The following is a 23,787-nucleotide window of genomic DNA, read 5'->3' on the forward strand; positions in this document are numbered from 1 at the left end:
TCAAAATTAAAACTTTTCAAACACATGCATACCGTCCCTTATACTGGCCTTCGAGGCCTAAAACATGCATCAGGGTGGTTCGGGACAAAACCGAGAACATTCAATAAATTTTGGACAACTTAATAAATTCTCTTGCTTTAGTGAGTCACACACCCATATGGGTGGGGCCGTGTGGTCACACACGCCCGTGTAGCTTGGGACATGCCTGTGCCCTCAGCCTGTGTAACTTTCTGTTTATGACATCAGCATGCATTTAGAGGCACACGGCCAAGACACACGCCCGTGTGTCTAGCCCGTGCTTGAAATTGACTTAAAATTTAGGTGCAAGGGACGTGCGACCATACTACACACCCATGGGGGCGATCCGTGTGTCACACACGGCCTAGACACACGCCTGTGTGTCTACCCGTGTAGACCTTGTAAGGCTATTTTCCAAGCCCTTAATCACCCTCTATCAACCAATCACACTTATGGGTTACCTTAATACATAATAAAGCCAGATTAAACACTTATATATAATTTTGATAAACCTCATTGCATGTAAACCTCATATCATCGGTTTTATACATGCTAGGTTAATTCCCTTTTTGTATTAATGGTTCCCATGCCTCATTTACACATTTAAGATTGGCTCATTCTTGTAATTCATTGCCAATTATAGCCAAACCATCCCATACAAACATAAGCATACATAAATTTGTAGGTCATAGCCTACTTCAAAATAAACCTATTCCCATGGCCAAATACAAGGAGATATGTAAATTTTTACAAACCTTCATATTGGCAATTCAAACAACACATATCACAAAATGAACCAAAGCCCTAAGCCATTGAACAAAATAAAAGTGCCTATATACTAAAGCTAGACTAGTTGATAGTGTGTTGAGTCTCCAATCGTCTTCCAATCTTTACAAGTCATTGAGCTCTATAAGACAGGGAAAAGAGAGGGGTAAGCATTTACATGCTTAATAAGCCCGAATAACTAAAAAGTAAACTTACCGATTAATTAGCATACAACCATCTTAAGCAATAAAACCAACAAGAATAAAATTGTTTCCCTATCACATGCACTCAATCAACAAGTTAGTCACAATAATAATGTACCATGTAATTTGTCTTAGATGAGCTCATCATCCAACATTTTCATTTTTATATTTCATGTTAATCCCGTTGAGTTTCTTGGAAATCTCAATGGATTATCTATTTACCGTCAAGTCATAAAGCGATCATCTCATGTACGCATTCCTGCGAACCTCACATCTTACGACGGTATTACCAGTCAAGGCTAAAATCCCTCGCATTGTAAACTCATAAGGTGAAGTCGGGATTACCAGTCCAAGCTAAATCCCTTATAGAGACAAACACCCTAAATGAGCTCGGATCTGAATTACCAGTCTAGGCTAAATTTAGACCCTAATCGAATTACCCATCCGGGCTAAATCCTTAATGCACACATATTCTTCGGGAGGCTCGATCACTCAACAAACACCCGTCCGGGCTAGATCCTTTCTATATTTGAGATCAATAGATTACCCGTCCAGGCTAAATCCTTTCTGCAACACATGCAGAATCTCAAGTCATATGTAAACATGGTTCATCCATCGAACTTCCTTTTCAACCTCAACTAGAACAATTACCAACATGTTATTATTAAGAATGCATTTCATAGATTATCATGCCATCATCAAATATAATTATCATACATTCATAAATTATTCAATTAAGCATACAATGAGTTTACTTTGAGTTATTCGAACTTATCTAGTATTCGTCTCGATATCGTGTTTTGGTTATTCCGAAACCTTTCGTTTTCCTCGATTGACCTCTGGAATTTGTTCCTCGAGGTCTATAACAATAAAAATAAATCATTAATACTCACATTATATTTTTTGAGTCTTAATTTCACCCCTGGTCCAAATGACCGTTTTGCCCCTAACATTTCATATTTTTATGATTTAGTCCCTAGGCTCGTATAATGAAATGCATGCAATTTCTACCTTACCCAAGCTTAGCCGAATTTTTTTCCCTCTTATGATGGCCTACATTTTTCCATTATATCTCATTTCTACCACATATTTTACAGCTTTTGCAAAAAGGTCCTTTTAGGGGTTTTTCATGAAAATCACTTAGGAAAAAGTATTTAACACACATCCAACTTTAATATTCCTCCATAAACCATCAAAATACAAGTAACTCATGCATGAGTAAATTTCCAATCATGAACCCTAGTATGAAATATGGGTAAAATTAGAGAAAGTAAGCTACCAAGGATTTTAAAAATACGAAGAATATTAAAAACAAGGCTTGTGAGCACTTACTATTTAACTTGAAAATGTTGAAAACCCTAGCTATGGTGGCTTGAGAATTTCAGCTGGACAAGAGAGAAGAATGGCTAATTTTTGCCTTCTTTTCCCATTTTATTTCATTAAAATGCCAAATGACCAAAATGCCCTTTAAACCATTTCTTTAGAATTTCATCCACACAAGCCCATTTTTGTCCAAAAACTTAGAAATTAGGAAAATTTCTCCCAAATACCTTCTAATTTATAATCTAAAGCAATTTCATACAAATTGTTTCTAGAAGCTAAGTTTTGAAATTTATTCAATTTGGTCATTATTTCCCAATTGGACCCCTTACTCAAAGAATATCTTCATGAAAATTTAACACATACATATTCTCATATTCTAAACCTCATAATAATCATAAAACAAATATTTTAATGTCAGATTTATGGTCCTGAAACTACTATTCTGACTAGGCCCTATTTCGAGATGTTACATCAAGTAAATAGGAAAAAAATAGGTTCTACTGGAAAAATTAACTGAGCTGGCTGAAGCCGATAGAGATGATAAAAATTTAACCAAATTGATTGACACGAAAAGTTATTTAAATTTTGAGATTGAGAAAGATAAACGTTATTGGGAGTAGAGGGCTAGACTAAATTGGCTGAAATTTAGGGATAAAAATATTACATTTTTCACAGTCAAACGTCACAGTGCCGAAGGGCAAATTTTATTCATAGGTTGTAAAATGAAGATGTAAGAGAAATGGAGGCCTTGTAGGGAATCGAGGAGGCTGCACGATCTTATTTTCTAAATTTGTTTTCTGTAGTGGAAAGGGGAAATTATGACCATTTGATGACAGGAATTGATCAGTGTGCGCATCAGGAAGACAATCGGCAACTTACAGCACCATACACAAAAGAGGAGATTCAAGAAGCAGTGTTTGCCATGAGACTCACAAAGGCACCAGGGGAAGATGGATTACCAGGCCCTTTTTATCAGAAATGTTGGCACATTATTGGAGAGGAAGTCACCTATTTTTGTTTACAACTTTTGAATGGGGACATGGAGGTGAGTTTAATTAATTCTACTAATATAGTGCTTATTTCGAAAGTTTCCAATCCTTCTAATATGATGCAGTTTAGGTCAATTAGTTTATGCAATGTACTTTAAAAAATTTTGGCTAAGGTAATCGCAAATCGATTTAGAGGAGTTATTGAAAAATGTATTGATGGTGCGCAGAGTGCCTTTGTGCCAGGACGATTAATATCAGACAATGTCTTATTAGCCTATGAAATATTGCATATGCTAAAACATAAGAGATCAGGGAAGAAAGGATATATGGCAATTAAGCTCAACATGAGTAAAGCATATGATATGGTCGAATGGAATTTTATAAGAGAGATAATGATACAAATGGGATTTGATCAAAAATGGGTTGATGCTCTTATGAAATGTGTAACTACTGTTTCTTATTCAGTGGTCATTAATGGGCATATTGGATAAAAGTTTCTACCCACAATAGGTCTTAGACAGGGCGATCCTCTAAGCCTGTTTCTCTTTCTTTTATGTGGAGAAGGTCTTTCGGGCTTATTAAGACTTGCAACAAATGAGAAGTTTTTCAAAGGTGTTAAGGTTGTAGAAGCGGTCCACCGATTTCCCACCTTCTATTTGCCGATGATTGTATTTTATTTGGAGATGCTACAACCAATGGAGCACACTTATTCAAGGACATCTTACGTGAATATAGATCGTCTTCGGGTTAATGCGTGAACTTTGACAAATCAACAGTATTTTTTAGTAGGAATACTACGGAGAACGATAGAAGATTAGTTGTCAACTTACTGGGGGTTCACAACTCGAATGAACCAGAAAGATACCTAGGGTTGCCCAGTATGGTGGGTCAGAGGAAAAAATAATCTTTTCAAAATCTGAAGGATTGACTCAAAAACCAGATTGATAATTGGAGTAATAGGTTCTTATCTCAGGGTGGAAAAGAAATTTTTATAAAGGCCATTCTTCAAGCTATACCTACTTATATGATGGCTTGTTTTTTATTACCTAAAGCTTTATGTGATGAACTTGAAAGTATCATTGTGAGTTTCTGGTGGCAGACGGGACATGGAAAAAAGGCATCCATTGGTGCGTTTGGAAAAACCTTTGTTTTTTGAACGAAAATAGTGGATTAGGTTTTCGAAATTATGGTCAATTCAATATTGCGTTATTAGCCAAACAAGGCTGGCGTCTTATTAATTATCCAAATTCATTGTTGGCTAGAGTTTTAAAAGTAAAATACTATCTGCGATCAAATTTTCTAAATGCAGAGTTGGGGAATTTACCTTTACTTACCTAGAAGAGTATTTGGGCTGTAAAGGGACTAATCCAAAGAGGGCTATGCTGGAGAGTGGGCAGAGGGGATAACATTTCAGTCCGGGATGATAGCTGGGTTCAGGGGATCGACAAAGTTGAAGGAAACAACAGGCCAGAAAATGAGGAGCTATAGTTAGTTTCGGATCTCATTAACATTCCGAACAAAAAGTGGAAGACGGATTTGATTTACAATACCTTTTCAGCAGAAATTACGAAGAAAATTTCACAGATCCCACTTACAGAGACGGACCATGAAGATATTCAAGTCTGGAAAGGAGAACCGTTCGGGGAATTTTTAGTTCACAGCGCCTATAAACTATTACAATGGGCTAATCCGGATCCTAGTAATTTCTTAATACAAACCGAAATTACAGATTTCTACAAAAAATTATAGGGTTTACAACTTCCTTCAAAAATCACTATAATTATTTGGCGAATCTCTTGGGATTTCATCCATCATCTAGCTAATCTCAGATATAGAAGAGTTTCTGCAAGTGACAGATGTCCTCGTTGCCGTTATTGAGTTGAAGATAGTCCTCATATTTTTCGTCAATGCCCTGTATCAACAGAAGTGTGGCATTTTTTACATCTATCTTGGGTTATAAACAATATGAATCAAACTATATGGGAGTGGCTTACCTGGGTTTTCAAGAGAGGAACTGCGGAACAATGTCGCCTTTTCTGTATTACTTTATGGCTAATCTGGTTTTCCAGAAATCAGCTCATTCACGAGAGGAAGGAAACAACATGTAGAGAACTTGCTCATCAAATATAGGGGTATATGGCAGAAAATGAAGGGGTAAGAGAAACTCCAAATCCTTTTAATACAAACAAGAATCACAAAGGTCAGGAGGACATACCGAGAATAACGATCCAGTTTGATGCAGCGTTCGACATTCGAAACTTCAAATTAGCAACAGGCTTGGTGGTTTAGGGCCTGACGGGCGAGCTCCTGGTTTTAAAATCGACCCTTCACAATAATGTTTCTTCCCCGTTCGCAGCAGAAGCGTTTGCATGTTTGGAAGGCATAAAGTTAGGGATATCAATGGGTATACAATCGGTTAAAATCATGGGGGATTCTAGAACAATAATCAAAAAATGTCAAACATCTTCAATAGATAAATCAGAGATTCGAGGATCATAAAAGACATTCAGAACAAGAAATTTTATTTTCAAGAGATTACCTTTCAGCATATTCATAGATCAGGGAACTCGCAAGCACACAGATTCGCAAAGAATACTCTAGATAGAGGAGAGATCTCTTACCTAGTGGGAGAGGAGTTGAATCGGCATCCTTCCGACTTGGAGGGAAGATGGTCAAGAAGACCAGATTGAAGAAGGAGATGAGGAATCTGATTTCAAAAGTGATAGCAAATAAAAGCTTTATTCTTGATAATAGCTATTGTCAGAACGGATGGGTGATTTGAAATGACAAATCAATGAATGGTAATGGAGGCCAGCCGTTTGAATGGACTGGGTAGATATTTAGTTTCCTGTTTTCCGTCAGAATCATTTAATGCTTTTTGTTTCCTTTAAGTTATGTTTATTTTACAGTTTTTTAGGAGGGCCCCATTAATATACAAGTTAATGTGGCCAGATTTGAATTTAGTTCTGATGTAATAGTACTGGGCCATGGGTCTTTATTGGGTCTTTTTGTTATTTTTTCTCTTCTTTTCTAATAATATACTCGGTCTATTGATTTCAAAAAAAAAAATACATTGACTATATTCATAAATGAACTAAAAGTGACTAAATTATAGCATATGGACTGGATCCATACTAGAATTTGACTTTTTTATATAAAGTTATTGATAGTTCAAAATAACATATTTGAGGTTACGTTACATGTGAAAAATAGGGTAGGGTAAAGGTAAGCACATTGTTAGACCATAATATAAATAAGGACAAAATAAGCTAGTTATCAAACGCTATCAACTCTGGTTGGTAGAATGTGGAATCATTTCTTACACCAACAGCCAATAAAAAACTGAGTTTGGAGGCCAAACATACGATCATATATTTTTAACTGACTTAGTGATCGAATCGGAAAGTGATGATAGTGGCAATTCTTGCAAATTTAGCCATCAAAATATGGGCAACCACATTAGATACAAATAGAAGAAAACAAGTAGGAAGTTGAAAGACAACCAAAACCTATATCTACATGTCCATGGAGTTAAGGGTTAAAAGAGTTTATTGGTGATTGGGCAATGTCCATTTACTTATTTTTCTTGTACCAAATGATTCTCTTTAAAAGTGACGTGTTCAACCACCTTAATTTCTTATGCTTGATTTTGGAGCATGTATTTGACTAGTACAAAGACATACACTCTTGCTGCCCAAATGGAAGGCGGTAAAGAAGGGTACAACAACAAGAACAAAACATGATTATGAGGTAAGTGGACATCAGAACTCCCACTAACAAAAATTAGCTAATCAATTAGATGATGATGTGATTAATCATTAAGCCATGATTATGTGGCTTATTTAATTTGATTAAAAACCCCTCATTCCATGCTAAAACATTTTGTGGGAAACGATGTATGAGGATAAGACACATTCCAAACCAAGACCACACCATCCCCCTTGAAGTTGAAAATCTTCTCATCTACTTTTGGCTTTTCTCAAAATTTCCTCCTCTCTTTGTCCTAATGCTAGAAGAAGCCCCTCCCCCCCTCAAGTATATATGCCCTTTGAGTTTTGAAAAGCAAAAAAAATAAAAAATGTTGATTTGGAGTATTAAATCTAATAATTTTTACTATTATATGGCATAAATAAACATGAGAAAAACTTTTTCAATTAAATTAATTTTGTAGGTGCCTTCATTTTAAAGATAGTAAAATTTTCAATTAATACAATAGTAAAAATTGCATGTTAGTTTGTTCAAAAATTTATAATTCAATTATGATCTCTTTAGAAAATAATAAATTTATAGTTTAATTTCTTTAAAAATTATAAAATTTTAAGTTAATACAATAATAAAATTACATTTTGATCCTTTCATAAATTTATAATTTACTTTTGACTCTTTAGAAAAAAAATTATAATATTGTCCTTGCTTGACATGTTGATGAGGTTGCTCTTCTGAGTTTATAAAGATAAATTGACAACCTTATGACTAAAAATACTTATAAAATTAATGATTGAATTAATATTATTAAATCAAAAAAAGATGTTTAAAATACATAAATGAAAACTCGGAAAAAATTAATTAAAACATCATACAAAATGCAAAGCAACATAATAAAAATCGAGGATAGATAAAATTGAATGTTTTTGAAAAAATAAAAAAACACATGTAAAGGCCTCCCTTGCCATTCCCACTACACCACTCACTAAGCAACAAGGAAGGGTGTTGTTTTGCTTTGGTAGGACATGTTTGGCTTTGTACTGTGTTTGAGCATAATAACAAGTTTTGGCCTGCTCCACTTCACATTGCGACAACACACACAGAGGGCTCTATCTCAATGCCTTGTATATGTATTTCAAGAAATTCCATATTCTTCTGAGCCCTCCAAAAGACAAACAAAACAATGAGGATTGAGGACAAAACCAACATCATGTTTTGTTGCCCAATGCAAAGCTGCCTTACAAAAACCCCTTCAAGCCAACTACTTTAATTCCAATTCACTCAATTTCCAACAAAAACCTTAGACCACCACACCAACTATTACTAACCCCGCCTTTTTTACTCTTCTCAAAACTTTCCAAGGGTCTTCCAGGATTTTGATGAATTTCAAAGCCCATTTGGGGATTCTATATTTCTCTGTTTGATCAGCCCTTTTTTCCTGAGGAGAATTTGATCTACTTTTACTGGTAATTCCCTTGTCTGTGTTTCTTTATTTTGCTGCTTAAATTTTCTTTGATCATGGATTTTCCTCTGTTTCTCAGTTTGTTTCAGGAGGGCCTGAGATATGATTCCAGAGGGACCATCCCCAGTGACTTCATCACCACTTCAGTTCTTCCCCTGGATGTCACCCTCTCCTGGTATAGGATCCCCTTTCCCATGGCTATGGGAGCTCAAACCTGAGGAGAGGGGTTTATGGTTGATTCGTCTTCTTGTTGCATGTGCAAACCATGTAGCTGCTGGTAGTCTTGAGAATGCCAATATTGGCTTAGAGCAAATATCCCAACTTGCTTCTCCCGATGGAGATACCATGCAAAGAATTGCTGCTTACTTCACTGAGGCACTTGCTAATAGAATGCTTAAAGCATGGCCTGGCCTTCAGAAAGCCCTCAATTCCACGAAAATATCATCGGTACCCGATGAAATTCTTGTTCAAAAACTGTTCTTTGAGCTGTGCCCTTTCTTAAAACTTGCATATATTATCACAAACCAGGCCATTGTAGAAGCTATGGAGGGAGAGAAGATGGTTCATATTATAGATCTAAATTCCTGTGAGCCTGCTCAATGGATCAATCTTTTTCAGACATTTAGTGCAAGGCCAGAAGGGCCACCGCATCTGAGAATTACAGGCATCCATGAGCAGAAAGAGGTGTTAGAGCAAATGGCACTTAGGTTGACAGAAGAAGCTGAAAAATTGGACATTCCATTTCAGTTTAACCCAATAGTTTGCAAGTTAGAGAATCTTGATTTAGAAAGTTTGCGTGTCAAGACCGGTGAAGCTCTTGCGGTCAGTTCGGTCCTTCAGCTTCATTCTCTCCTGGCAACAGATGATGAGGTGCCTAGAAGGAACTTTAACTCCCCACCGGTGTCTAAGACCCGAGTTTTGCAGATGACTCAACGTACTTTTGGAGAGTGGCTTGAGAAAGAACCAGCCCATATATACAACCCAAGTTCTGACATAGCATCTTCTCCATCATCCCTAGCTCCAGCTCCAAAAATGGGGAGCTTTCTAGCCGCTCTTCGGGCCTTGTCACCGAAAGTAATGGTTGTAACCGAGCAGGAGTCCAACCATAATGGTCCTACTTTAATGGAGAGGGTAATAGAAGCATTGAATTTCTATGCTGCGCTCTTTGACTGCTTAGAGTCTACGGTATCAAGAGCACCAATAGAGCGACAAAAGGTTGAGAAGATGCTTTTCGGAGAGGAAATTAAGAATATTATAGCATGTGAGGGTGGTGAGAGAAAGGAGAGACATGAAAAGCTGGAGAAATGGATCCTGAGACTTGAATTGGCCGGGTTTGGAAGGGTGCCATTAAGCTACCATGGCATGTTGCAGGCAGGAAGGTTGCTGCAGACCAATAACTACGATGGTTATAAGATGAAAGAAGAGAATGGGTGTTTGGTTATGTGCTGGCAAGAAAGACCTCTATATTCAATGTCAGCCTGGGGGTTTAGACGCTAGGATTATGACTCATTTTATTTATGCCTGCCCTTTATCCTGCTCCTAGGTGTCTCTTTCTTTCTTCCTTTGATTGTAGTTTAATATGTATGTATATGAAAGACTTTTTCATTCTATAGTTACTTGAGAAAAAATTTTAAACATGTATCTCATTCATTTCTTTGGGCTGCTGTTGAGAGTTTTGAGTTGCAAAGGAAGCCATTAATGAGTACATGATGGCAGCTTGAGAAAAATAAAACAGCACATCTAGGGCTCTAAAGTCCTATTAGGATCATTCAATCAACATGCACATGCTGCATTAAGGGAATTGACCAAATCACAAAGCTTGTTTTCAAAGGCATTAAGGGGACGTAGCATGTATGATCCTCAATTATTGATCATCATCAGTTCATTTCATTTGATTATGACATTATTATTTTACCCTTTTATGCGCATTTTCAATCAGTAGCCATCTTATTTTTTTCAAGAAACAATCTACATATGATAACATCTTAGAAAGCTCTACTGTATTTCTCTTCATTTCGCCTTTAGCACCTACGTTTGTCTATGCGTTAGGATGGAATTTGGATTATATTATGACAAGGTAGGTATAGATTTAGTTTGGTTCAAATTATTATTTTATTAATATTTAGAACTATAAAAAAAAAGTAAACTACCAAAATAATCACTTTTGTTTACCTTAAGTTACATTTTAGTCACTTATATTTGAAGTGTTACGTTTTAGTCACTTATGTTATTGCATTATAACATTTTAGTCACTGAGCCGTTAACAGTGTAACTGCAAGCTGACGTGGCACGTTAAATTATTATTTCAAACAAAAATTTTAGATTAATTTATACAATTAGTCCCCATATTTTTTCGTTTTGAGCAATTTAGTTTTTTTCTTTGATTTTTTTTAACGTTCCTTTTTTTTCTTTTTTTTTCCATTCTCTTCTGCTCCTCCCTCTGTTTTCTCCCATTTTTCATTTCTTTTAATGTAGTTTTCTTTATATTTTCTATTCGTTAACATTAGTCCCTATACTTTTATTTTTTTAAACAATTTAACTTTTTTCAAGTGAGACAAGCTTGTGGACTAGTTTTAACAAATAAAAAATATAGAAAAGCTACGTTAAAAGAAATGAAAAAGGGAGGAAAATAGAGAGAGAAAAAAAAGAAAATGAAAAAAAAGAAAGTTAAAAGAAATAAAAGAAAAAAAACTAAATTGCTCAAAATGAGAAAATATAGGGATCAATTATAGAATTTAACCCAAAATTTTCGTTAAAAATGATAATTTAATGTGCTATATCAGCTTACCTGTTAACGGCTCGGTGACTAAAATGTTACAACATAATAACGTAAGTGACTAGAACATAACATTTCAAACATAAATGACTAAAATATAATCTGAGACAAATAAAAGTGACTATTTTGATAGTTACTTTAAAAAAATACTTTTTTAACAATTTCAAATAAAAAGTATAAATTTTAAAAGTAGTTAACAGGCCTGATAAGCTATGGTCTAAATGGTTTGTCTAATACTCTAATTTAAGGTCCAGAAAAGCCCAAATATCAGAATTAAGAAAAAAGAGAGAAAAAAAAAAGGAGAGTCGGATAGAAAATCTGAAATTTCTTGCCAAATAATCTCTCTCTCTACTCGGTAGTCTTTATTCCTTTAACTGCGTTCATTTTTTCGAGCTCATAAAGGAAGTCAAACAAGGCGGTGGCTGATTTATAGGTAAGCTTCGAAAATCATTATTTTGAGTTGCTGTATTCTTATTTTAGTTTGTTTTCCAAGTTTTTTTCCTTTAAAATTTTTTGTTAGAATTTGAAGATTCTTGTGAGACTCTGTTTAATTTTAATTTTGGATTAGCAAAGACAAAGCCTGCCTCTGTTTTTACTTTTAGCTTTTATTCTTTTGGATTCAAGTAAAAAATGTTGAACCGAATCCATTTGTCGGAAGGTGTTTGATGCAATGCCAAAGTAATTTCTTTTATTGCTTTTACAGTGAAATGGATGATAAATTTGCTCAAGAGCTGTATTCAGAAAGTTTGCAGCTATCCAATTTACAATTAGGCCGTTCTTCGAGTACCAATGGTAATTAGTTAATGCTACCAATTCCATGGGTACCCAAAAGTTGTGCATTATTTAGTAGTGCTGTTATTTTATATGATTTCAGGTTTCAATAAGTCGGACATCCAGGATGAAGATGGATCTTTATGGGGTGGTTCTGATGAGGAATTAGATAAAACATCTGATTTAGACCGTGAATGGAAGAGAAGGCATGACCAATTCCACACGGTACTGACAATTCAGAATTTTCTTTTCCACTATTTGTTTAGTAATTGATGTCAGTTCTATATTGAGAATTTCTAGATTGGTTATCGTGATGGGCTGATAGCAGGGAAAGAAGCTTCTGCACAAGAAGGTTTAATATTGGCTTTAAGCAATCAATTCCCATAGGGTACAACTGGGGCATAGCAAGAGGTGTTACCAGGTACAATGAAGAAGCGGATAAATTTGTCATTCTTTTTTTATGTCTAGAATCTAGATTTCTTATACATTTTCTGCATGACATTACTCTGAATCTTATTTCAAATTGTGTTCTTTTTCTTGTGTATATGTGTATCTTTGCCTTTAAAAGCGCATTGGCTTGTCTTCCGGATGGGTTGAGGGAGAGATTGACTGAAACACAAGAGAATAGAGATAAATTCCAGGAGTTATATGAATCTGTGAATTTGCTTTCAGCTACAGATGCACTTAAGTTGTTCCATGATGATATTTTGACAAAGAAAGCTGTGGAACAGAGCGGGTCTACTGAGGCTAGTGTTAGTGTAGGTGGTGCACAAGAACATATCTCAAATTCTTCTAGTTTGGGAACTTATAGTACAAAGCTCCAATCACTGCTTCTTGAATCTCCTGAAATCAAAGTACAATTCTTCCATCAAGAGGCTTCAACTCCTGATCGTTGTTGAAACTGAATGTGAATTCTTGTTTTCATCCATGAAGCTCAGAACTAGAATAAGCGTTTGAATATTTGGATAAAAAGTGCTTAGCTCTTGTTTGTATGTGAACATGAATATGAGGTTGACTATTTATGGCACATGTAGTTTCTAATAGACCTGTACAAATATAAACGTTTTCTTTTATGTAATGACCAAAGACCCAAAATTTCTAATGAACAATCGTTTTTCGAACTTCTGTTTTCTGTGCATTCTATGTGGGCCTGTCTTATGTATTAACATATGGTGCTTGACACTTGCAAGTTGTATAAAACATTTTTACAATGCTATGCTGCATTTGGATCTATCATAACCAGTATGTTTGCTTTTTATCATTATCAGTATTTTACCTCAGTTTTTACTGCCCTTCTCTTAATCTGTTGATTATCCTGGACTTAAGGAGAATGATATAGTTGACAATGATTATATTGTGGAATCCTCCATGTTGCATATTAATGTTTAATTATTTTGTTAAAACTAAATATCCATGTTCCTACTCTTGCATGTGAATCCTAAGAATAGTTAAATTCTTGTATGGCAATTGTAACTTGACATGTTTAGAAACAGTACATGAAAAGCATTTGATGATTTTTGGTATTTCTGGTGATCATAGTAGTACATAACATTAGAAATAGACATAATAGACCTCCAAATGATAGATATTATCCAGTTGAAAGTACACAAATTCTAGTAGTTGAACTAGGCACTCAAATTCTAGTAGTTGAACTAGGCACTCTCCACTCGACACATAACTTAGGAGAAACTGCCTCCTTTCCTTCAATTAACAATAACAAGGAATGGACTTGGAATAATGAGTTACTTAATTACCTCTATAAAATTATCAATTACAAGCTTGAATGGACTGTCCATGGCCAAAGCCTGTTGAAGTTTGCCTCAAATGAGTTTCACATTTAGTTCTTGGCTGGACTGTTTCAAAGGCTTCAACAAGTAATGCCACCTTTCGTTTTCTAGCTGGAGCAAGTTTGGTGACAACTTGTTGGAGTGCATGATCGAGCATCCATTCCTCTGCATTTTTCCTTTGATCCATTGGTTGATGCCTGAGATCAACGTTTTCTGCATCTGGCTCTGGAACAACAGGCAAGAAGTTTGGTTCTTGTGGGTTGAATTTCTTTTTCTCCTCAGTTATCTTCATGTCTTTTGCACCCAATTTTCCATTTTCTGTCGTTATGATTTTCAGGCACTTCTTCCTTAGCATTGCTTCTAGTGAAGGAGAACTTGTTTCTTGGCTTGGGGCTGGTTTTAGTTTTATCATTTGCTGCAGGGTATGTTTCTGCCACATCCAATCCAGCAGTAGCACTATCCTTGAATTCCATTGTCCCAACTTCACTGCCATCAGCTAAACGAGTTTTATGCATCCTTGAACCATTATGCTCCTCTGGATCCATGGAAGTAGGAACTTTTAACTTAGCTTCTTCTTGATCTTCCTCTAGGGCACTCTGATTGTCTATAACATGTACATTCTTATGTTGGCTCTCTGACAGATGATCTTGACTCTGGGAAAAAAGGCTTTCTAGAGCAGTATCTCGAGTTGAAAACCTTTCATTGTCTTCTACCTCAAAGTCATCATCTGCCCTTGGTAGAACATGAGATAAACCAAGGAATCCAATCAATAATTCGGAATAAGCTACTTTCTCTGCTTCCGTTTTGTCTCCCGTTTCACCACTTGGAAGTTTATTTTCTGGACAGAAATCACCGCTGGTGTCAATCTGATCTCCTTCCGTATCCCCCGGCTTCCAGACTATGTTGTAATCTTCATTTGTTTCATCTTGCTTCAACTTATTAAATGAGTGGAGCTGAAATTGCTTGGTTGATTCAAAAGCTTCTTCATTCAAATCAATAGTGCTGCTTTTTTCAGGAACTTCTAGTGCTTCAGAAACATCATTAACTGTTCCAGGAACTCCATTATCCAGCATTTTCTCCTTGCCTGGTGTTGGTTCCTCATGTAACTTCTTTCTTGAAGAAGCTGTTGTAAAGATGCCTATCAAATCTGTTTCAGTGTATTCTTCTTCCATGGCCGATACCTCCAACATGTCTTCAGTGGAGGAAACTTGGTTGTAGCTCAAGGTTTCTTCAAAGGCTTGTTCTGCTCTATCAGCCGAAACCTCCTTTGCAGTGTTGCTGTTACTTTCATCTGAATTGATCAGAATTTCATCACACAGATTATCCCTATGACTTTCTGACGAATCCCCAGTATCCAAATCAGATTCCATTGAAGAATGGGCTTCATAATCAGGCTCTGAAGCAGAAAATTGCCACTTTTCCCACTCCAAATCAATAACTTCAAACATAGCATGGTCCACGTCAACCCTTGAAGCGCTTTCGTGCTTATCACCTTTTAAGTTCAAGGGTGATGATTCTTCTTTAATCAGAACTCCTCTAGATTCTTCATCTGCGTCTCTTTGTTTCAGCTTTTCACTGATATCATCAATTTTGGAAATAATGTCACCACAATGTTCAATATTTTCATCAAAGTCAACCTCAAAGTCTGGTGATCCTTCAGATGAACTCTCTGAAATTAGCTCTACCCCTGTTTCATTGTCATATCCAGAATTATCCTTTCCCTTGGCCTTCATTTGTGTGCTTCCATAGGTTGCTTCAGCGTTATTTCCTTTGTTTTTTGCATAGATTTCAATGAAGAAATCCATGGCTCCCCCTTGCATCAAATGAGAAGGGGAGATATCCAAATCCACTCCATTGCTGGTGGGCCTGTCAGCAAAAACCACAGGCTCTTCGTCACCCCCCTCCGTTCCATCACCAGAAGGCTTTACACTACGAGGGCTCAAAGCTTCCATCTTCATGCTTCTCTGGGTTTTCATAGAACGTCTCCTTGCTTTTAAGAAACATTTCAATGGAGGCAAAGGAGTATGGTGATGACCATTAAGGGAACAGTAAGTATATGAGCAGACCTTGATAATAGAAGTTCCCTCAGACTCAGTCCCATGATTCAGCATGAGATATGAGGGAAACTTTGAATCCTTTAAAGTTGAAGAACAGGTAGCCCTCTGTACATTCATATCTGCACATAGAGCGACCCTGGAACATTTTTTGGCGGAAGCTCTAGCCGGCTTGAAAGTAGGAGATTTTGTCAAAGTCCTCACTAGCTTCAAATTAGATGTCCTTGTTAGAGTTCTAGCACCAGCAGCCTTATTACAAGAATCAGAGCTGATAGAACCGGTTGAACATCTTCTATTTAGATTCTTGCTGTCTGAACCGGCTAGAGAACTTACCGGAGAACTCTCCTTTTTGGCCTTGGAACTGCTGGTAGACTTCATGTAGTTTGGTGATCCATCGACAGCTTTGATCACAGATTTATTTTGTGAAGTTGCAGCTGGAAGAACATTGAGAGGTGGTAGTTTTCCAGGTTGTGCAATGGTTTTCCTCAAAGGTGATGATGATCTTAGACTGCCTTCTGAGAGCTTAATTGACCTTGATTTTTTCAATTTTTTCTTCAAGTCAGTTGCTTGGTGCTGACAATATGATGGTTTGAGGCTTCCCAACAGCCTTTCTGATTTAAGGAGATCACCTTGGATTCCATTACCAAGTTTGTTGGGCACCTTTCTTTGAACCATCCTCGAAGGAAAACTTAGAGCATGGATAAGAGATCAGAACTAAGGTGGGATTATATTTTGCTTTCCATGGATGGATATTAGAGAGTTGAGCTGTGGAAGAAAAGTAGTCTTGTTGAGCTTTGTTTTCTTGGGGTTGAAAAATGACATCAAAAGGGAAAAAAAGAAAAGAAATTTTAGACGATCAAACAATATAAGATTCCTTTTTGATTTGGTTTGGTTTTCAGTGGGCGGCCTTTTGCTTAAATTGAACTGTGATTTGGCCGATGAAAACAAGTGTAAGGGGCTGATTTGCACTAACATATGTATTATCCTTTGTATTCATTCGTTTTAAGATGGTTCTTCCTTGATGCATAATTGAGATGCCACGTAATTTCCACATCATAATTGAGGGCAATTTGAATTGGAAATAAACATTTAGCAGATTTAAATAAATATATTTTATACCATAGGATTTCAGTTCAAAGTAATTTAGCCGTTAGTTTCCACTGCATGATATATAGGCCAAATCACCATCCATTTGTTGCAAGGAAACGTTACGTCAATCAATATAATAATTTATTAAATGAAGGGGAAAAAAACCCTAAAGCCAAAAAGAAGAAGAAGAAGGAAATTGAAATAATAAAGGCAATTAGGGTTTTAGATGGGGAGGCAGGCAAAAAAGGAGTTTGGGGAAGACAAAGGCAATAGTGGGTAAAAAGGGTAGTGATTGTGGGGGGGTCAACTTAAGAGCCTCTGGTTCAACTTCACGGTCATAGACGCTCCTCTCTCGAAATTTGAGGAAATATAAAAATAAAAGGGTCTCATAATAATCCTTTGTATTCCCACCTCCCCCCACGGCCCATGCCTGCCTATTTCAATTTGCCAAATCCATTCCAAGTTTCTTAATACAATATCACTCACCCTTTCACATTTATCATCTTTTTTTTTCTTTTTAATGAAAATTATTGTTTACTAAATTTATAAAAATTGATAAAATAATAAATATGATTTTATTTGAAATGATAAAATTGATAAGGTTTATAATGTATTGAGTTTGATGTCTATCATGTGCATGTATTTTTTAAATTTTATATAAAAACATAAAAATAAAAAATAAAACTACCTTCAAAATAATATTTATTTCTTTATAAAAATAAAAAAGTTTTTTTTAGTAAATTTATAATTGAGTTAACCTCGGTTAAGAGTCATACCAATTTAATCAAAATTTTAAATATTAATATAGATATTTAACAATCATATCTATATTTATCTATATTATGTAATTTATTTGATTGAATTAGCACCATTAATCGGATTTCAATTCAATTGTAAAATTATCAAAAAATTATATTTAAATTCATAGGTTTTATTATTTAATTTTTACTATTTTAATAAACTCATATTTAATTGTTCATTTTTTTTATAATTTTATTCCATAAAATTTTGGCAACCGTGATTGTGGTATAATCTAATTTTATGTGGAAAGAATTATTCTTTGTTGGTCCCCATAAGAACAAATAAATAGCAGCATCAGTCCGAAGAAAATTTAATGGCATAGATTTTGAGCAAACATCCCTTGCAGGGTTTAAGGCCAGAAAATGGGACTGAATCTGTCAGCGCAGCTTCTTCAAGCATTGCATAATGATTGAGCATCATAAATGGATACAATACTACCAAGTTAGTATATTATGACTTCACTTGACCCCATTAACAACAACAACACTTCCTGCAAAAACTCTCATGTTTTCTTGTTCGCTAAATTATCCTCTTTTTTTTTTTTTTTCAAATTCTATGTTCAGCAGCACTAGTAACCAAACTGTCTTATAGTTTTATATGAAAATGAAAATATATAATGAAATTTATAACAATTATATTATATAAGTTGTTAGGGTAGATAAAGATGGTGGTTGGTATTATATATGGTGCAAAGAGTCCATAACGATAGTAGTTTTAGAGTGTAAGAGATAATATTTAGCAATGTGTGGGTTATATAGTTGATATCATATATATGACTTTTACTTTTGTTGGATATATACTACTATCAAACGAAATAATTAGCACTGACAGGATAAATAAACTGAGTGTAAATAAATAAAATAATCATTGTGCCATGAAAGAACCACTTTTTAGAAGTAGATCTATCTTAATTGGTATAATTGTTTAGTAGACGTCGCATTCCAAGGTTAACACAGTACTTCAATATTCGTATACCCGAAAAGAAGGTGAAACACAAATGACATTGCTCTTCTTAGGAGGAATTGAAAAACAAAGCAAAAAATATAAAAAAGAAGAATGATCTACTATTTGTACTATTTTTTGAAGGGACAAAATGATAAAATAGCAGTGCCAGTTTTCAAAAATAGTAAAGGATTTTCCCCAACTGAAAATATTTTGCAATAGCTAGAACATTTTCTTCAACTAAAACAATATTTTGAAAGCAAAAAAATATTTCTGATAAAAGGAACAAAAAATTTATTAAAAAAAGAAGCACAAGCGATAACGTTGACACAAACACAGTGTAGCAACCCGTTTTTCAGTGGTGTCGGAAACAGAGGTTTTGGGACCACAAATTCAATGCGTAAATCCGTAATAATTAGCATTTAAATTATATGGGTTAAAATATAATTTTATATTGAATTTTTATTTGAAGAATTTTAGCTAATTGAAATAAATGGTTAATATAAGTTGTTGTCCCAAAAGTCAAGTGATTTAAAAAAATGAGGCATCGGGACCTCGTTTCTGAAAACCGAGCTAGTAAATATTGTTATTAAATACTTATTGAACCATTGTATAGGTAAGTGAAGGTTCGATTCGGTTCGAAAATTTTATTGTTTAAATAGTTAATTTATGAAAAAGGATTGAATTGTAAAATATATAAAATTTCATCATTATTGATTTTTATTGACTTAAGGGTATAATTAAGATATGTTTAAGTATTTAAAAGTGAATAGACCATTTTTTTTGTTAGTGGGACAGTTAGTACACATTTTATTAGATTTTTATTTATTAAATTAAACGTTTAAAATAATTAAAACAAATGAAAACATAAAATATACATTATGGTCATTTTCCTTATATTTTCCACCACCGAAAATTGAAGATAGAAAACACCATGGGAGAACCTTGAAGTTTCGGCCTTGTAAATTTCCTTGCATATCAATAATTAAATTGTACGGAGATTAATCGGGGAAAAGAGGAAATTGTTGATTAGTCCGTTCGAGTCAATCGAAAACATAATCTAAGTAAATTCATAGTGTAATGAAATGTATATGTGTTTTTCTTTATAATTATATTATTTTCCACTAGTTGATTGTATAAATGTGAAATTTCATTAGTTATATATATATTATTACATGTTTTGATTAAGTACAAATGGAAAATGAATATTTAGTGATGGTAATTCTTGTCATTTGCAAATTATTGAAATGAATGTAACAAATCTATAAAATGTGTACGGAAATAAGAAGCGCCTGTAAGTGATTGATCTATTGATATCATGAGTTTAAGGATAATGACCGGTTGAATATAGTAAACGGTTAGGATGCGATTGACATGCCAATAGAGTTAGTACGCGCGCTTATATGGGATTGCACTTTGGTGCCTTTGATTGCATATTTTGTACCTCTTTTTGCACTTTGTTGCCTCTGTTACGCATCTATGATGCCTTTAGTGTGGTGTAGTTACTTGAATATCTGAGTCAAGTTACTATAGTTCATCGGGCTATGTGCTAATTGATCTATAACTTAATTACTTGCTAAATTCTATTGCATATTTATGGTGTTACCAAATGATAAATGTTACAATGAAATTCTTGTTTATAAATGTTGTTGGTTATATTGAGAAACTATGGTTGATGGAGTTGGTTAAGCCTTTTTGGAAGGTGTCATTTAAGTATATATTTATATAAGTAAGAATTTTTGGCTTGAAACTATTGTGGTACATGAATTATTCTGTTGAATGCTTTGATACTAATGTTAAGTGACATTTGTAATAATTGTCAGGGTATGGTTATGAAAGCTCTTTTAATATTAATTTATAAGTTATGGTGAGATAATATTGAAATTCATGAATCATATGGAGATGTTAAGTGATGAAATTGAATATTTGATGATTATGTATTTAAAATTTGTTTATAATAATATTGAAATGACAGGAAAGTTTATAGTTATAAGTATGAAACGCACGCTTTGTAAATACGATATTACTGTCACAATTATGTGTTTAAAAGAAATGAAATATGTATGTGAATTGACATGGTCAAATGGATGATACGTTTTACATGTTGAATCTTTCTTATTGAATGATACAAAATTATGTCATATTAAATGATTAAGATATTATACGATTGATATGTGAAACACTCATTTAATTTTTTTAAATGTTTTGTCAAGAAATCGTATTAAATTTAGTTATATTCGTTCACTTAATTGTAAACCAAGGTAAGAGTTTTGTTTAAATACCTATAAACTTACTAAGCTTTATAAGCTTACTCTTTATCTTTTCCTGCTTTTTGCAGCTTATTGTATTGAAGAATTGGTCGGTCAAATCAACTTTAGAGCTCACACTATCCAACCTTTTTTCGGTAGCTTTTGTCTTTAGCTATTTCGGTTTGTGGCATGTATATAAGATTTGAAGTTGTTAAAGTTACCATGTTCGTTGAATTGTAATTAAGCTTATATGGTTTTGGTTTGGTAATCTATGTTTGATGTTGATGATATTTTGAATGTGGTTATGTTTGGTACATTTTTTATTTGACATTGTTTTGGTTTGGTTTCTCTTATGATGTTGAAATATGGTCAATTTGGTAGGTAGTTAATGATAATGGATAAGTTTGAGGTGTCTTTGGCATGTGATTTGGTAATTCATGTTTTAAGTAAGTTTAATTGATGGTAAATGAGTTACTTGTGATCCAAGTAAGTTCAATTTGGTAAACTTACATTTGAAGGTTCAATTAGGGGCATATGGCTTGGGACACGACTGTCGCATGGCCATGTGCTGGACACGGTCTCTTCACACGGTTGTGTGTTTCAAAATAGTTTGTCACACGGTTTGTGACATGGTCGTGTGACCCTATTTCTAATATACACACGGTTTAGCACACGGCCTGTGACACGGTCGCGTAAGGGTATTTCGAATGTTTCATAGGCTGTCACACATTTGGCCACACAACCATGTTACTAAGCCACATGGCCTGAGCTTTGTCACACAGCCTTATGACCCCTGTTTTCAAATTTTTTTTTTATTTTGATACAGATTGATCCTTGATTGGTTCCAAAGTCATTTTTAGGTTTCGTATTGTAACACCCCTAACCTGTATCCGCTATCGGAATAGGGTTATGGAGCATTATCGAAGTTTACATTTCAAAATAAACAAAACTTTTAAACATTTTAATTCATATTATAACACCGCTTATTAATTCATATTATAACACCCCTTAGCCGTATTCAACACCAAAACAAGGTACGGGGCATTACCGGACTTATAACGCAAGCGAACATACAAATTGAGTCATAAATTTGCATCCAAATTAAAACCATTTATATTCAATCATAAAGTCCCTAATATGAGCCTACAAGGCTCAAAACATGCTTCAGAAGTGATTCGGGACTAAACTGAGCACTTAGGAAATTTTTACAAAACTTAGAAAATTTTTGCCATGTACAGGGGTCACACGCCCGTGTGGTTTGGGACACGCCCGTGTGGTCACACATGCCCGTGTCCCTAACTCGTGTAACTCTCTGTTTTGTAAAACATGAACCAATTGAGGTCATAAAGCCGAGACACATGCTTGTGTGCTAGGCCGTGTGGTTAATTTAATTTTCATAAAATAGGTGCAGACTTTACATGGTCGGGACACACGCCCGTGCTTGAGCTGTGTCCCACACACAGCTGAGACACACGCTCGTGTCTCTGCCCGTATGCTCAATTCTGAGCATTTTGTTTCTCAAAATTAAGGTGCAGGGTGTAACACCCCTTAACCGTGGCCGTCACCGGGGTCGAATACGAGGTGTTATCGGGCTTAATTCATCATTTATACAGCTCAAACAATTTATTTTAAAACTCCCAGACAAGCTGTCAATCTGCGTTATAGTCACTTAAAAATTTGTATCTTGAGTTCCGAAACTCGAAATAAAATTTCATAAAATTTTCCTGAAACTAGACTCATATATATATCTAATAAAATTTTTGTAGAATTTTTGGTTGGTCCAATTAGTACAGTTTATTTGTTAAAGTCTCCCCTGTTTTAGGGTTTGACTACTCTGACCTCTGAGCATTACAACTTAGATATCTCCCTACACAGGGCTTCAATGCCTATGAAGCTTGTCTCTAATGAAACTAGACACAATAATGAATCTGAAAATATAAAGGATGACTTCTAATTATCTCTAAAAATTTTATGGTGAATTTCCAAAGTTAGAACAGGGGATCCAGAAATCGCTCTAGCCCTGTTTCACAAAAAATTAAACATCTCATAAAATATAGCTCATATGGTCGTTTCGTTTCTTCCATATGAAAATAGACTCATCCAGCTTCGATTACATAATTTATTAATTATTTAATTCCATTTCTAATATTTTTAGTGATTTTTCAATTTTACATCACTACTGCTGTCTGCATCTATTATGAGAGTAAATTTTACCTATTAGAGTAATTTAACATACATATCACCAAGTATGATCATGACTAGCCATACCAAAGGCTAATCATTACCAAGCATTTCCTTACTACTCAATAACCATATCATGAGTGTAACACCGGAAATGATTAGCCATGACAAACGGCATAATAATCAAATAGACTTTAACTATTACTTATAACTAAGTATCATAAGACCAAATCCAACTTGACATTTATGCCATTTTCGCATGGCTAAAAGTATACATACCAAAGTTCAAACAAAACATATTAGTCTATACATGCCGAAATGTTCTCTTAGACCAACTAAGAAGAAGATACCAAAAAGTTGCAAGCTGGTGTGATGACTTCGACGATGGTCCCGAGCACACAAAAATAGATCAAAGGAACCTAAATAAGTGACAAATAAACACACCAAATGAGTATATAACTCAGTAAGTCATAAGCATTACACTGCCGTCCATTTATAAAGTATCATAAAAGAAAACAAACAATGCAAGATTAGGTACTCCATCCATACCGACTATGCTATAATTTCACGCACATTTATCATTACATGCTCTCAACTAGCCAAGCCTCCATTGACATCTCGTATGATATTCGATATGATATTTGATGCATTTCCACACATCATTTTATTTTC

The 23,787-nt window shown here is 34.8% G+C and overlaps 2 protein-coding genes, 1 long non-coding RNA gene and 1 pseudogene across 12 annotated transcripts; 2 read left to right on the forward strand and 2 right to left on the reverse strand.

Annotated features, from left to right (window-relative positions):
- Positions 1-688: 688 nt before the first annotated feature.
- On the reverse strand, positions 689-6,198 carry LOC107896305 (uncharacterized). Of its 10 annotated transcripts, none has more exons than XR_005926737.1 (5): positions 5,514-6,198; positions 5,293-5,410; positions 4,849-5,210; positions 4,633-4,725; positions 689-925 (listed from the first exon to the last, which is right to left on the reverse strand). It is a non-coding gene; the product is annotated as an uncharacterized lncRNA (long non-coding RNA). The 10 variants fall into 10 exon arrangements; XR_005926739.1 differs by having other exon boundaries at positions 4,623-4,725; XR_005926738.1 differs by having other exon boundaries at positions 4,623-4,725; positions 5,293-5,732; positions 5,920-6,118.
- A 2,073-nt stretch (positions 6,199-8,271) lies between these two features.
- Positions 8,272-10,100, forward strand: LOC107896304 (scarecrow-like protein 3). The gene is made up of 2 exons (XM_016821449.2): positions 8,272-8,469; positions 8,545-10,100. Exon 2 carries the CDS (start codon positions 8,568-8,570, stop codon positions 9,960-9,962), a length of 1,395 nt encoding a protein of 464 aa, XP_016676938.1. The 5' UTR covers positions 8,272-8,469; positions 8,545-8,567; the 3' UTR covers positions 9,963-10,100.
- A 1,416-nt stretch (positions 10,101-11,516) lies between these two features.
- LOC107896302 (uncharacterized) lies at positions 11,517-13,133 on the forward strand (annotated as a pseudogene).
- A 376-nt stretch (positions 13,134-13,509) lies between these two features.
- On the reverse strand, positions 13,510-16,881 carry LOC107896303 (uncharacterized). Its single transcript, XM_041112513.1, has one exon. It carries the CDS (start codon positions 16,526-16,528, stop codon positions 14,078-14,080), a length of 2,451 nt encoding a protein of 816 aa, XP_040968447.1. The 5' UTR covers positions 16,529-16,881; the 3' UTR covers positions 13,510-14,077.
- Positions 16,882-23,787: the final 6,906 nt, after the last annotated feature.

This window comes from Gossypium hirsutum, chromosome A05 (genome assembly GCF_007990345.1).
Source record: "Gossypium hirsutum isolate 1008001.06 chromosome A05, Gossypium_hirsutum_v2.1, whole genome shotgun sequence".
In the NCBI taxonomy this organism is placed as follows: domain Eukaryota; kingdom Viridiplantae; phylum Streptophyta; class Magnoliopsida; order Malvales; family Malvaceae; genus Gossypium; species Gossypium hirsutum.